At 36.1% G+C, this 16209-nt stretch overlaps 1 protein-coding gene across 26 annotated transcripts in view; it reads right to left on the bottom strand.

Annotated features, from left to right (window-relative positions):
• The window catches only part of ICE2 (interactor of little elongation complex ELL subunit 2), a 70688-nt gene that overhangs the window by 39962 nt on the left and 14517 nt on the right, over window positions 1-16209 (bottom strand). For 17 of the 26 annotated variants that reach the window (XR_014810113.1, XR_014810112.1, XR_014810131.1 and 14 more), the window contains exons 6-10: window positions 10320-10457; window positions 9074-9190; window positions 8741-8900; window positions 7624-7805; window positions 270-1266 (exon numbers count right to left, since the gene is read on the bottom strand). Coding sequence is in view for 18 of the 26 variants with exons in the window: in XM_084968002.1 (XP_084824128.1) it covers window positions 270-1266; window positions 7624-7805; window positions 8741-8900; window positions 9074-9190; window positions 10320-10457 (1594 nt within the window). In the remaining 8 variants the exon portion in view is untranslated. Of the gene's footprint in view, window positions 1-269; window positions 1267-2548; window positions 2591-7623; window positions 7806-8740; window positions 8901-9073; window positions 9191-10319; window positions 10458-16209 lie in introns of all 26 variants that reach the window. The other 9 variants (XR_014810099.1, XR_014810116.1, XR_014810134.1 and 6 more) reach the window with 1 other exon arrangement.

The raw sequence follows: 16209 nt of genomic DNA, 5'->3' as shown, positions 1-16209 counted from the left end.
TTTGGCAAACCACATTATCTATAGCTTAGCAGCCACTGTACATGTTGGATCAACAGGGGTTACAAAAAATCCAAGCAACTGTGGGCACATTTTCAGAGTGAAGGCTTTAGGAGCTTAAATACTGATGAGGAGATTGAAAAATGAACCATCAAGAACTATGTGAAGATCATAAACATAGCAAAAAGAAAGTAAAGAAATGGGGGGAAAAACCTAAAGATAAGCAACAGGCAAAACAGTTAATATAAAATTCTTTGTAAATATTTACTTACGTCCTTTTGGCTTCTGAAAGGCAGAAGGCCATATAGATTTTGGCCAACCAGAAGCATCTGAAGGAGCAGAGGGTTGCTCAGAAATAGAAGGTTGTTTAGAATTTTCTGAGTTCATTAAGGGCAATTCAGGTATTTTTCTGGAAATTGGCTTTAAGAGTTCATCCTGCATTTTTAAAATTTCTCCAACTGGATCAAATTTTTTATATACTCGTTTGATAGGTTTTTTTAAAACACATGATTCTTCAGGACTACATGCAGTGTTAGTCTGGTTTCCTACAGAAGCCTGTTCTGAGGAAGAATTTAGGTTAGCTGGTTTAGAATTTATATTAGAACCCATATCAGCTGTCTTTCCATTACCATTATTTTGACATTCTGTATCAATGATTAAACAGTCTTCATCTGTATCACTATTGCAAAGAATTACATCTTCAGTTTTAGCAGCTTCAGATATAACAGTCTTTTCCTTTGAATTATTGTCTGTGTTCTCCAGAACATTCAGTCCTTCACAAACACACTCCATATCAGTGGCCATAACATTTTCATCAGAGGTTTCAATTTCTGTAGAACTTTCTAACTGTAAGGCATCAGATGTTTTTAAGTCACTATCTTGCACAAGAGACTTGTCAGAATTTGATAGCTTTTTACCACATGGTATAAATCCCTGATCATCTTTATTTTTACATTCTTCAAGGCCACCATCCATAGCAGTCACCAGCTGTTTCTCCTTCTGCAACTGTTCCATCAGAATCTGAGATAAACTTCTAGACTGAGCAGAAATGTCTGGTGCAGTTGGTGCCACAGATGCGATTGCTGTGCTGGGGACTGGGGGCATATCTGTTGTGTTGGGTACTGTGGAAGCACTTGTTGGACTTGGTGACTTTGACGGTCTGGTGGTGGTTACTCCAAAAGTTTCAAGTTCTGTGACATCATCATCAAAATCCAGATCCAAATTTTCAAGGGTCTCAATTTTTCGGTACTCATTAGCTTCATACGATATCTTAAGAAAATATATGAGCAAACTATTAGCAAAAATTCCAGGCCAACCCTTACCAATCAGTGTCCCATCACATAAATAGTTCATGCTCTTTAAAAGTAGAAAGTCTGACGGCTATGACAGGTGACAAACTACAGCAACTAATTTACTTAACCTTACCTTCCCATTGACTGTTGATGGAAGACATACTTGTCAAGTTGTAATAGCACAGAAAATGTGGAATACTTGTGAACTACCACATTTCAAAGGGTATTTCTATTAATCAAAAAATAGACAGGACCACAAAGAAGATATTTAAGGCCAAACAGGAAAGCAGTAGATTTTCATTTGCACCCTCTTGCAGAAATTTAGCTGACCAGAAGGAAAGGCTCTTTGACAGGGTAAGGAAGCTGCCTTCTAATGCAGCAGGGGAAGGGTTAGCAGCTTTTAACATCAATCAGTGACTTTCTTCATCTACTCAGAGAAAACAACTTTTAGTAATATGAAGAGATATGGACAGGAAGTGGTTTTATTGTATTCTGGGGCATGAAGCCACTGAGGTTATAATTTTTCATGTACTTTTTTAGTAATGGAAGAACTATAAACAGTTTTAATTTATTCAGGAATAAAATGTCTTCTCCCTAAGCAGCAACAATTCTCCTCAATCTGGCAGAGCACTTATATTCTGACAGCCTCAGGTAGTAAGAAAGATCTACCTGTGTAAATTACTTTACCTCTCTGAAACCCAATTTCCTTATCTCTAAAATAGGGATAAGAGAAGTCATCCTCTTGGATTTGTTCTAAGGATTTAAATGAGAAATTATATACAGAAGGTTTCTTGGCATAGTTCTTACACAAAGTAAATAGTTTCTCATTTACTAAAATAAAAAGACTACTCAACCGGATTTAGTAAAAAAATTAAATTAAACTATTTGCTGTTTACATGAGGCATTCTCACATAGAAAGGTAAAAAACAAAACAATGAGACATGACATCAAGAAAAAAGGACTAGCAATATTAAGTATTACACAGAACTCAGTGCAGAAAGCATTAGATAGAAAAAGGGAGTCTATGTTGAAAGATGAAATATGTGACAGATAATGAATTGTGACATGCCAAATAACAGTACTGAAATTATCAAAACCAAAAAATAATAGGAAAATCTGACAGAAACACAAATGTACTTGGTCAATGACATATTGTCTCTAAGAAAAATTATACAAGGATATGGCAAATATGAATAATATTTAATGACTAAAACAAAGATACATGAATGACTGAGAACATACAGACTACAAAGATATACCTTTTCCCTCCTAAGAATCGAAGGGGCATTTCCAAAGACGGACTATAAATTAATATACAAAGAAAACATCAATATAGCATAAGGCAAAATCTGCTAAGGTCTTATTCTATGTTTAGAAGGAAATAAAATTAGAAATCATTTAGAAACAAGTAAGCAAACAATAATAAACCCGAGCACTTGGAAACAACCAAACTGCTGGATAAAAGAAATTAAAAGGATAATTACAGAATACTTGAAAAGCAACAAAAATTAGATCACTGGACATCAAAAATCATTCACAGCCTTTTCAAGATACAGGAAAAGAATAATATAATCACAACAATAAAGTGAAGCTTATCCTTGACAGAAAAAATCTGGATAAAATTAAAAATAGCATTTATCTGTAAATACTTAAATACATGGTTGTAAAAGGATTCATTGTAAACTACATTAATTACATCAATAAAATTAACAATTCCTTTAACGTCATGAAATTATCTAACCAGTGTTAACATTTCCTAGTCTGATAAATTTTACGTTTATTTGAATTGTTGCATTTGGTTGATGTCTCTTTTTTTTTCTTTTTAGGGCCACACTCGCAGCATATGGAGGTTCCCAGGCTAGGGATCCAATAGGAGCTGTAGCTGCCAGCCGACACCACAGCCAAAGCAATGCAGGATCCGAGCCGCATCTGCGACCTACACTACAGCTCATGGCAACACCGGGTCCTTAACCCACTGAGCAAGGCCAGGGATCGAACCTGTGTCCTCATGGATGCTAGTCAGATTCGTTACAGTTGATGTCTCTCAATTTTATTTGTCAAATGCCTCTCCCCATACTCTGTCAACTCCCATGTCCACCAGATATTTGTAGAAGATACCATATTAAAGACCCTGTAAAATTTTCCACATTCTGGATGCTAGCTTCTGCATCCCCATAATACCACTTAACACATTCTTATATCCTCTACATTTCCTGTTAAAATGATCTTGATCAGATTCAGGTACATTTAAAAAAATATGAATATGTCATATGTGGTATTTTGTGTATCTCACTTCAATCAGTAAGCTAATGATGTCTGCTTATTTTTCTTCTTGTAATATTACAATTGTTCTGTTGATTCATCAAGTGTCATCAACCTAATCTATCCATTAAAACTCCTTATTGATTTGCTAATGATTTTAGCAGTCACTGATGATGATCATTGCCTAGACTCACTATTTCATTAGAAGTTGCAAAACGGTGACAGACATTTTCTTCTCATTACCCTAAAATACAGCTTGTACTGGAAAAGCAAGGAAAATATTTGAATTTTTAAGTCAGTTTTCAGAATAATGACTTTATGCACTAGCAAAGGTGACAAGTACTTTAAAAAAAGGTAATCCTTATGAATTCATGGATTTTAACATATTTCATATGTTTCCATCCACTGAAGTCATTCTCTGTCATGGTCAAACTGATAAATCTCTGGCTGATGGTAAACCCTTCAAGTCGGCACTGGCGTCTTTCATTCTTTTTTTTTTTTTTTTTTTAATTTTTTTAGGGCCACACCTGCAGCATATGGAGGTTCCCAGGCTAGGAGTGGAATCAGAACTGCAGCTGCTGGCCTATGGGTTAGGGTCAGGGTTACGCCAGATCCGAGTGCACTGTACGGCAACACTGGATCCTTAAACCACTGAGCAAGGCAAGGGTTCTTAACCCTCTGAGCTACAACAGGAACTCCTGGAATCTTTTTTATACAATTCCAATATTATGACAAAGTTTCTACTTCTTTGGCATTTGTATCTCTTATGCTAAAATTCTTGGCTTGCAATATAAACATAAGTACTTATTTGCTTTATCATACTATGTAACGTGTTCAAAATAGCAATAGCAATATTATTACTAATAATATGATTAATAAATGCAGTTTAAGATGTTTTGGCAATTCTTTTTGAACTTAGAATGTAAATCTTTTTTTTTTGTCTTTTTTGCCATTTTTCTTGGGCTGCTCCTACGGCATGTGGAGGTTCCCAGGCTAAGGGTCGAATCGGAGCAGGAGCCACCAGCCTATGCCAGAGCCACAGCAACGTGGGATCCGAGCTGTGTCTGCAACCTACACCACAGCTCATGGCAATGCCAGATCCTTAACCCACTGATCGAGGCTAGGGATCAAACCCGCAACCTCGTGGTTCCTAGTCGGATTCATTAACCACTGAGCCACGATGGTAAGTCCTAGAAGGTAAATCTTTAGGTATGTGTAGTCACTTAAATCTTCTCTGAGTGGCCACTGGATATCACACTACAGTTGCATACCTAGAGCTTTCTGATTCCTTTCATAGGCATACCTCAGAAACATTGTGTGTTTGATTCCAGGCCACGGTAATAAATAAACACAAAAAGTGAGCCACACCAATTTTTTCAGTTTCTCAGTACACATAAATATACGTTTATACTATACTATACTATAGTCTATTAAGTGTGCAATAACATTATGTCTTAAAAAATGTACATATCTTAATGAAAAAATACTGTTTAAAAGTGCTAACCAACACCTGAGTCTTCAACAAGGTGTAGTAGAAACATCAAATATCACTATTCATGGCTCAGTGGTAACGAACCTGACTAGCATCCATGAGGACGAAAGTTCAATCCCTGGCCTCGATCAGTGGGTTAAGGATCTGGCGTTGCTGTGAGCTGTGATGTAGGTTGCAGACGTGATTCAGATCCTCCATTGCTGTGGCTGTGGTGTAGGCCAACGGCTACGCTCCAATTCGACCCCTAGCCTGGGAACCTCCATATGCCTCAGGAGCGGCCCTAGAAAGACCAAAAAAAAAAAAAAAAAAAAAAAAAAAAAAAAAAAAAAAAATCACTGTTCACAAATCACCGTAACAAAAAAATACAATTAGGTTTGAAATACTGCAGAATTACCAATATCTGACATGGAGTAAAAGCTGTTGGAAAAATGGTGCCAAAAGACTTGCTCAATGCAGCATTGCCACAAATCTTCAACTTATAAAAAACGCAAAATCTGTTAGGTGCAATAAAGCAATGTGCACTGAAACAAGGTATGCCTGTTACAGCTGCACAGTATGCTATTGAGGATATATAGTTTATTTAATCAATACTCTATTAAGGGACATGAGGACTGTTTCCAGTGAATACCTTATAGCTGCAATGAATACCTTGCACATTTTATCCTTTTCCTAGTGTACTTCTCAGCTACATAATTAGAAGTGAGATTTCTGGGGTAAAGGATGCACACTTTAAGTTTTCATCTTTTCTGTGGGTACATTTCTTCATTTGATAGTAGAGATGTTATAGCAATAATCTTTTTCCTCTTATAACTTTGTAAGAAAGACCTTCCATCAACAATCCTCTTCTGTTTCTCATGTTTAATTTTGATGAGTTTACCTGCTTCTGTAGGAAGACAATCCTGTGTGGGAATGGACCAGGATAGCTTTCTTCACTTCATGGCTCTAAGTTCATGCTTCACTGTTACCATGAAGTATGTGTGTATGTATGTACGTTTGTATGTGTGCATATAAAATCTTTAGTACATTTTCATATCTGCTTCCTCTATTGCCCTCTCCTACAGTTATCTGAAAACTTATTTTTTCTTTACCTTTAATGAAGAATAACAACAGTGAAAATAATGTGCATAGGCTCTAATTTGTAGGTGGGTCCACGCACATGGGAACTTAAAATTGTTCTGATGACCTGGGCCCTAAGAACTCTAGAACCTAACCAACCAAAGTTCCTTCCAAGATGAAAGCTATCACTTAGGAAAAAAAAGTCCATATTGAGCAAAGAAAAAAATATTGAAAGGCAACTGGCAAACTGAAACATAAAAAGCATAAATTATTATTATTTTTTTTCCTTTTACGGCTGCTCATGCGGCACATGGAAGTTCCCAGGCTGGGATCTAATTGGAACTATGGCTGCCTCCCTATACCACAGCCACAGTAATGTGGGATCTAAGGCGTGTCTGTGACCTACACCACAGTTCACGGCAGCACTGGATTGCCAATCTACTGAGTGAGGCCAGGGATCAAACCCGCATCCTCATGGACACTAGTCGGATTCCCTTCCACTGCACCACAACAGGCACTCCCGGACCAATATTCTTAAACTAGTTAGAATACTTTTCTATTTTATTTTCTAATTTTGTTTGTGCTCTCACTTTATTCAAATCCCAGTTCATATTTGCTATGCATGGAAAAGGCTTCTTGATCATGAATCCCATTCCCCTTAACCTACTCCATCTTTTTGCACAGCACTTGTCACTATCTGCATTTTGATACTGTTTTAATTTTCTATACCCTCTGATACTAATGTCAGATCTGAAAGAAAAGAGATTTCATTTTTAGTAACTATTGCATCCTCAGCAGACGGCACAGCATCTGCTCAATAAATATTGTAGAATCGAATAAAGTTTTGTATAAAAAGAATGTCTTACTCTAATAATCACAGGAAAATATTTCAAAATACACAAAATAATGAAAGCTAATATTTCTGGAGTGCCAAGTATTATTCTAGATGCTTTAGATATATTAACTCATTTAGTCCCAAATAATTTTATGAGTTAGGTTATCATGATACCCATCCTGCTGATGAGCAAACTAGACACAGGGAGATTATGTGCTTCACCTAAAGTCACAAAGATACTAAGTATATACCAAAAAGGATTAACAATCTGGCCAAATACTTCCTGCACAAATAAAACTCATCTGTTCCTTTTCATACTTAAAAACTCTTGAATACGAATGAGACCAATTAAATAAAACCACCACCATGATTACCACCATTATTGACTGAGTTTTTATAGTACATACATATGAAAGACTGTACTCAGCATTTTACATATAAACATCAAACTTAATCCTTAAAACAATTTTATGAAGTAGGTATTATCATCTTTCTTTTATAAAAGAAGAAAACTGAGGCTGAGGAAGGTTGAATTAGTTGCCCAAATCAAGCTCCATCTGGGGTTCAATTACAAGTTTCATTAAAGCCTATATTTTTAACTACCAGATTTAGAGAACTGCAATAAAACTTTATGCTTCAAAAGGATAAACAAGTACATTCCCTTATGAAAAAAAAAAAGCATTACATACCTCCATGTCAGATATATATTCTTCTGGTTTGTCCATAAACACTGCAGAGACTGGAACAGATGTGTTTTTGGACATCATGAATTTCAAGGGAACTTCATGATAGATTTGATTTCTCTCTCTCATTGTCATTTTCTTTTGAGGAAGTGGTGAATTAATATATATTACTTTAATTGGTTTTGAACCTTAAAACATAAAAAGAATGGGATCGATTAGTTTCCAGTAGTCATATTAAACAAACAGGAAGTTTTGTTTAGTAATGAAAGACTTACTAAACAAAGAGATACAGGAAGCGGAAGTACATATCTCATACATCTGCCTTGAACTAAAAGACTTCTAAAGCCCCTTAGAGATCCAAGGACAAGAGAATCTTATTGGCAAGAAAAATATGTCTCTAACAAAAGATTTTATGTTTTTATACATTTAGTGTCATTACTACTCAGTTCCTCTTGGGGTATACTTTCAAAAAGTGATAAAATTTTAACCAAAGAGAATATTCTACATTTAACTCTAAATTTTTTGTTTTGTTAATTAGACATAGCCTTTATTTACTATAATTGTTATTACAAGCAGTAATCTTAATTCTAGAAAATATGAAAAAAGTATTAAATATGATGAAAATAGAAGGGGAATAATAATATTTTGTACAGAATTTATGTGTAAATACTTATTTTACTGTCAAAAGAGAAACTACCCTATGTTTATAGAGTTATTTTAATTTTGAACACCAAAAAGGGACAAGTAAATAAGCCTTGGAAACTCACCCATTTAAGGGTGTCTAATAAAGTATTATATTCCTTTCATTTCAGTGATAGAAGTTCACCACTTCACGTACTTTTGGTCACCCTATACCATGATTATTTCTCTACCTCTCACATACCCAGCATGCACACAGGTGTCCTACAGATCTAATAACTCATTTATGAGTGTCATTACTATATATATAGGAGCACTATATATTAAGAAGTTCTACTGAATGTTAATTGTCAAATTTATACCCTCCTTAAATCAAAACTTAAATTTCTGTATTTGACAAACAACCACCTATATTTAGACAGCTGAAACAGAACTGTTCCAACTACTCCTTTGAGAACATTGCTTGACAGGGCAAACCACAAACCTTCAACAGGTATTACTTGAATACACACTGGAATTTCCCACTGCTCCTTGTAGCTTGGTCCATGATTATTTAATAAGGTAAATAATGATTGACTAGTTAGAGCTATCTGAGGGTGGTATCTTGCAACAAGCTTCTCTGCATTTGGGTCTTTACTAATATCCTGAAAAATAACATAAAACTTGTTACTTGATTATATTTATTGGAAACTTGTTTGACTAATTAATGAAAAAAAAAGAGAAATTAAAAAAGGGGGCTTTAGAATAATCAGGTTACATACACTTTATGAGGTACACAAGATTACTTAGGAAGATCCAAAACCATTTTCCTACTTACATAATGCATAGATGCAGCTGTTTGTTCTGGTATTTCAGTGGTAGGTATGTTATCTTTTGATAGTTGCAACTTTGCTGGCATTGAGGGAAACACTGTTTTCACATATTTCACGCTGCCCTAAATAAAATAAATAAATGTTTTATTGCAGAAACTTTTTTTTTTTTTTTTTTTTTTTTTTTTTTCCTTTTGGCTGCTCCATTGCATATGAAGCTCCAGGGGCAGGGATCAGATCCAAGCTGTGTTGTGACTTAAGCTGCAGCAAAGCCGGATCTTTAACTTGCTGTGCAGGGCTGGGGATCAAACCCAGTTCCCAGTGCTCCCAAGACGCCGCTGACCCCATTGTACCACAGCAGGAGCTCCTTATTGTAGAAATCATGATGCACTGTTTTTCCTAAAGTATCTTTTCATCACATGAAACTTATAACTTAACAATTCTTCATTCTACTAAATGCATATGTCAAATTTAGACCCTTCTTAAAATAAGAATTTTCATGTTTAACTCGACAACCACCATATATGTTTTTTAAAAAAGGGGTCCAAGGCGATGGTGCCATTGAATTTTCTCTGCCCACTTTAAATTCTAACTTCTCATTTTATGAAGTACAGTAGGCTATAACAGAAACTCTAACATATCCTCTCTGCACACACACACTTCCAATATGATTTTGAGTAAGATCCCATAAAAGAAAAAGGGCTTCCTGCTTGTATTCAAAAACTTTAAAAAACATAGAAGATAAAGAGTTCCCCTTGTGGCTCAGTGGTAACGAAACTGACTAGTATCCATGAGGACGCAGGTTTGATCCCTGGCCCCGATCAGGGGGTTAAGGATCCAGCACTGCCATGAGCTGTAGTGCAGGTCTCAGATGCAGCTCAGATCCCATATTGTTGTGGCTGTAGCATAGCCAACAGCTACAGCTCCAATTCGACCCCTAGTCTGGGAACTTCTATATGCTGTGGGTGAGACCCTAGAAAGACAAAAATAAAATAAACTGAAAATTTAAAAAAGAAAAAACATGGAAAATAAGAAAAGAAAATTAAGAAATAAAGTTGCTGTGATATTTTTAAAATATCAAGTATTGTATGCCAATACATAAAATATACTGAATACTTAAAAACTTATAATTTGTTATTGTTCAAAATTTAAACATAAATACTGAACTATATTTAAATTATGTTTCTATGTAAAACACAGATGATGTTTCAGACAAAAATAAGTTTATTTTTATTTTCATATGCTAAAACTTACCAATGCAAGAAGGGTTTTTTCTAACTTTAATCCCATCTCTATTCTGAATGGGAAGAATCCCATTAAGCTGGTGACTTCATGGAGAGTGTAGAACTCTGGATACTTTTTCACTTGTTCAACGCAAGCTTTTAGAATTTGCTAAAAAATAAAAATTAAGAAATTCATTTTTACTGTACTTCTCTGATAATGCAATAAAAATAATTTAGTTACATGTGACTATATAATTATTCACTTCAAATATTAGCCTCATTTCATTAACTGAACTTCTAACAATCTTGGGCATACTGGATATTCTGTACGTGATTTAAATTCTTTTTGGCCGCACCTGCAGCATATGGAATTTCGTGGGCCAAGAATCATATCCAAGCTGCAGGTGCAAACTATGCTGCAGCTGTGGCAATGCTGGATTCTTAACCCATGCACAGGGCCAGAGATAGAACCTGTGCCACCAGAGACAATGCCAGATCCTTAACCTGCTGCACCACAGTGGAAACTCCTTAACCTAAGTTCTTACAACATTAATATTTAATGTTACTAAAATTAGGAATTGATTTAAAATTTACAGAAGACATATTTTTTTTTCTTCCATTTCTAGAGCCACTCCCTCGGCATATGGAGGTTCCCAGGCTAGGGGTCGAATCAGAGCTGTAGCCGCTGGCCTACGCCAAAGCCACAGCAATGCAGGATCCAAGGAACCAAGCCGCTTCTGTGACCTACACCATAGCTCACGGCAACGCAGGATCCTTAACCCACTGAGCAAGGCCAAGGATCAAACCCGCAACCTCATGGTTCCTAGTCGGATTTGTTAACCACTGAGTCACAACAGGAACTCTGTATCTTATTTTCTTTCTTGTGGGGTGTGTGTGTGTGTGTGTGTGTGTGAGTGAGTGTGTGTGTGTGTCTTTTTGCCATTTCTTTGGCTGCTCCCATGGCATACGGAGGTTCCCAGGCTAGGGGTCTAATTGGAGCTGTAGCCACTGGCCTACGCCAGAGCCACAGCAACTCAGGATCCGAGCAGCATCTGCAACCTACACCACGGTTCACGGCAACGCCAGATTCTTAACCCACTGAACAAGGCCAGGGATCGAACCCGCAACCTCATGTTCTTAGTCAGATTCGATAACCACTGCGCCATGATGGGAACTCCTGTCCGTATCTTACTTTCTATGCAGATGTGAAAAGCACTCCTTCCTCACTTGTGACAATTCTAAATGTCTCTTGGCATTACCAAACGTCTGGTGGGAGACAAAATCACTCTCACTAAAGAATCACTACATTCAAACAACTAGATATCCACATGAAAAACAAACTTTAACCCAAACCTCACATCTTGCATAAAAAATAACTTGAAATAACCATAAACATTCACATAAAGGTTAAAACTATAAAACCTCCATATCAGGGTTACTGACATTTGGGGCTTCATATTCTTTGTTGTAGGGGATGTCATTATGCATTGCAGGATGTTTAGCAGCATCCCCAGACCTTCAGCCAGCAGACAGCACAGTGCCTTCCCAGTTGTGACAATCAAAAAGATCTCCAGCGAATTCCCACTGTGGCACAATAGGTTAATGATCCAGCTTATCTCTGTGACACTGCCGGTTAGATCCTGGGCTTGGCACAGTGGGTTAACGATTCAGCATTGCTGCAGCTGTGGCTCAGTTGATCCCTGGCCTGGGAACTTCCTATGCTGTGGGTGCAGCCAAAAAAGGAAAAAAAAAATCTCCAGACAATGGTGAGGTCTCCTGGGTGGGGAGTCAGCAAGGGTGATGGAATAAAAGTGACCTCAGATGAGAACCAATGGGAGCTGGCAAGTATTTCTATACTAGAACACATACAAGTACTAACCATAAAACATTCTGAAAAATTAAACTTCATTAAAGTTAAAATTCTGTTCTTTGAGGTGTTCCTGTCATGGTACAGTGGGTTAAGAACACAACTGCAGCAGCTCAGGTCACTGCAGAGGAGTGGGTTCGATCTCCAGCCCAGTACAGTGGGTTAAATGATCTGGCATTGCCACAGTAGTGATGTAAGTTCCAGCTGTGGCTTGGATTCAGTCCCTGGCCCAGGAACTTCTACATGTTGCGGGTGTGGCTATAACAGAAAAAAAAAAAAAAAAAATCTGTTCTTTGAGATAGATTATTTTAAAAAACTAAAAAGTATGTCACAAGCTTGGAGAAAACTACATATATATAACAGATTTGCATTTAGAATATGTAAAGAACTTTCAAGCCTCAGTAAAAATAAAAACCAATAAAATCAGCAAAAGATTTTAACAGACATTTCACAAAAGAATATATACAAAGCCAATAAACACACAAGAAGATGTTCAAACATCTTTATCCTTTGGGGAAATGCAAACTAAAGCCATAACAAGACACTAAACACCATTAGGTTGGCTAAAAGTAAAAAAGATTAACAATATTAAGTGTTAGCTAAAGTACAGAACAACTGGAACTCTTACACATTCATTGCTGGTGAGAGTATAAAATGGCACATCTACTAAGAAAAACAACTTAGTTTCTAATAAAACTTAACTTCATACACTTGCCATATAATCTATAAATACTATACCTAGTTATATACCCAAGATAAATGCAAACATATGTCTTCAAAAAGCTTGTACAAGAATGTTTATAACAGCTTTATTCAAAATTGCCCTAAATTGGAAATAACACAACTGCCCATCAACAGTTGAACTGATAAACCAATTTTGGCATGACTGTACATTAAAACAAAAAGGAATAAAAAGAAGCACATTATGGATACCTGCATCAAAGTGGCTGTATCTCAAAAATACTGAAGGAAGGAGTTCCCATTGTAGCACAGTGGAAACGAATTCGACTAGGAACCATGAGGTTGCAGGTTCGATCCCTGGCCTTGCTCAGTGGGTTAAGGATCCAGTGTTGCCATGAGCTGTGGCGTAGATTGCAGATGTGGTCGGATCTGGTGTTGCTGTGGCTCTGGCATAGGCTGGCGGCTACAGCTCTGATTAGACACCTAGCCTGGGCACCTCCAAATGCCATGGTAAAGCCCTAAAAAGACCAAAAAAAAAAAAAAAAAAAAAACCAAAAAAACAAAAAAAAAACCCCAAAAACAAAAAAAACCTGCAAGAGGTCAGACACAAAAGAGTACATTGCATGTGATTTTTATGAAACTTAGCAAAGGCAAATCTAATCTATGGTGACAGCAAATAGGTGATTTCCTAGGATCATGGATGGAAAGAGGCACAGAGATCTTTTTATTGTAATAGAAACATTCCTTATCATGAGTGTGTCACGGTTACAGAGGAGTATGGTTTGTCAGTACTCACTGACATGCACTTAAGATAGATACTTATTGTATGTAAATTACACCTCAATAACACTGATTTAAAATTAAATGTGGATTAAAAAAGGGAGAGTTTACTTAGTATGTAATGGCTATATCCTTCAACAATATAGATACAGTATAACTTTTTTTAAAGATGGGGAGAATGGGAAGAACATAAGCAAAAAAAATTTCAAACTATTTTCAGAAATTCTATTGACTGGTAGTGCTGTATTGTTATTCGGAGGCTGTTGTAAGTACAGTGTGGGATAACCAAATGAGATACATGTGTTATTTCTTCTTTAAATATACCTTTTCTATAGAGCCCCATCTATTGAAATATTCTCAAAAACACTGATAAACCCTGGTGCAATCAGCAGCCCCAGTGCCTAGATTGTAGTTTTGAAATGCTATTTCCCAGTAAAAGAAACAAAGGCTCTAGAAAATGGGTGATTGTCGGGTTGGGATAGGAAATGTACAAAACACGTCTCAGAGAGTAGTAGAATAACTCAAAAGGACCCAAAAGGCAGTATGAAGAGCCTGACACTGGTCAAAGTTGGTACTATCTGAGCTTCAAAAAGGATAACTGTAGTGGACTAAAACCCAACAATTATGTTTAATTCCAGGATTCAATAATAATATTTAAAAAAATTCTGATCACCATTATAAACAAGGAACCAATTAATTTTTTCAAAATTGGTATATAAAGAACCTAGCATTTTTTCTCCTGCATGAAATGAGAAGTCAAATAGCAGATGAGGAAAAACTTATCTTACTAAATTTTATCCAATTAGGAAATTAAAATAAATGATGCAATTAGAATCTTATAATTTTGCAAACCCCAGTGAATGAATGAATCCAGGCATTAAGCATCAATAGCTGCTAACATCACTAAAAATAAACAATCACACATTAGGTGCCACTTGATGAAAGAATACACCATCATCTATGTGTTCAATCCCTTCAGTAAAATTACTTCTGGCCAAGCCTCTGTATCCAGTTGACATTTCACAAAAAATACAAAGGAAAGAGGAACATGTTGAATATCATCATGAATATATAATCACCAAAATCTGGATTTTGGGAAATTGTACAGGTCAAATGACTTAGGTTCTTGAAAAGATAAAGTTTAAGGGGAAAAAAAGATATGAAGGGGGAACTTGCATATTAAAAGAAACTGTTTTAATAAAAGAGAAAACTTCCAATGTAGATAGTAGTCCCCCTTATCCATGGCGGGTATGTTCCCAGACCCTCAGTGGATGTCTGAAATCGGGGAGATGGAGTATCATTTCCTATTCATGCATACGTATGATAAAGGTAAATTTAAAGATTAGATACAGTAAGAGATTTAAAAATAATATGTAATAATAAAATAAAAATAGAATAATTACAGCAATACTTTAATAAGGGTTATATGAATGTGGCCTCTCTTTCTCTCTCTAAAAATATCTTACAAATTTAATGCCTTTTCCATCTTAACGAAGCACTCATCAAGCACTGAGGCTGTAACTTTTATACTTTGAAGTGTGTCACCAAAATATGAGTTTTTTTCCTTCATAATTTCATGGATAGAAAAATCATTCTTACCAAAGACCTTAGCAACTGCACCATATGATTTTTCTTTCCTTATTAAATAGTGAACTTTTACCTTTTCACTTGAAGGAAGTACTTTGTGGCTTCTCTTTGACATACTCAAATTGCCAGCATCACTACCCTTGCACTTTGGGGCTACTATTAAGTAAAATAGGCGTTACTTCAACACAAGCACTGTGATACCTCAAAAATCCATCTGAAAACCAAGGCAGCTACTCAGAGACTAATGTGTGGGACATGTTAGACAAAAGGATGATTCATATCCTGGGTGGGCTAGAGCAGGATGGTGAGAGATTTTATCACACTACTCAGAATTATTGATGAATTATTTCTAGAACTTTCCACTCATGGGTAGCTAAAACTGAGAAAAGTGAAACTAAGATTAAGTGAGGGACCACTGTACAACCCATAAAACTTTTGTATTTAGAATATATAAAAAACTCCCACCTATCAGTAACAAAGAGATGGAATATCCAGTAGAACAAAGGGTAAAACCTGAACATTCAGTTCACAAGAAATATCCAGGAATCATATGAAAAGTTATACACTCTTATTAGATATGTAAAGACCCTATCCTTTAGACTGGCTAAAACTAAAATGACTACAAGTATCAACTGTTGAGGATATGAAACAAAAAACTCTCAAACACTGCTGGGTAGAATGTTAAATGGCATAGCCACTCTGGAAAAGTCTAACATTATCTGCTGAAGTTCAGGATATGCATACTCTGTAAGCCAACAATGCCATTCCCAGTCATGTAACCAGCAGAAATATGTGAGTACCAAGAGACATGTATGAGAATTTTCACTGGAGCACTGCTTAGAATATCTTCAAACTGTAAGCAAGCCATATGTTGATCAACAGAATAAATTATAGTTTATTCATAAATGTAATAAATGTACAGAAATGGAAATGAATGAAATAAAACTACATACATACATATACAGGAATCTCACAAACATACTATTGAGTAAAGGAAGAAATCTGT

The sequence above is a fragment of the Sus scrofa genome, chromosome 1 (genome assembly GCF_054392235.1).
Source record: "Sus scrofa isolate SSC_HxYL_T2T_F1_AM1 chromosome 1, Sscrofa_HxYL_maternal_Yorkshire_Landrace_v2.0, whole genome shotgun sequence".
Classification (NCBI taxonomy): Eukaryota; Metazoa; Chordata; class Mammalia; order Artiodactyla; family Suidae; genus Sus; species Sus scrofa.
Note: the sequence above shows the minus strand (reverse complement) of the source record. Positions and strands in the feature narration are given on the sequence as shown.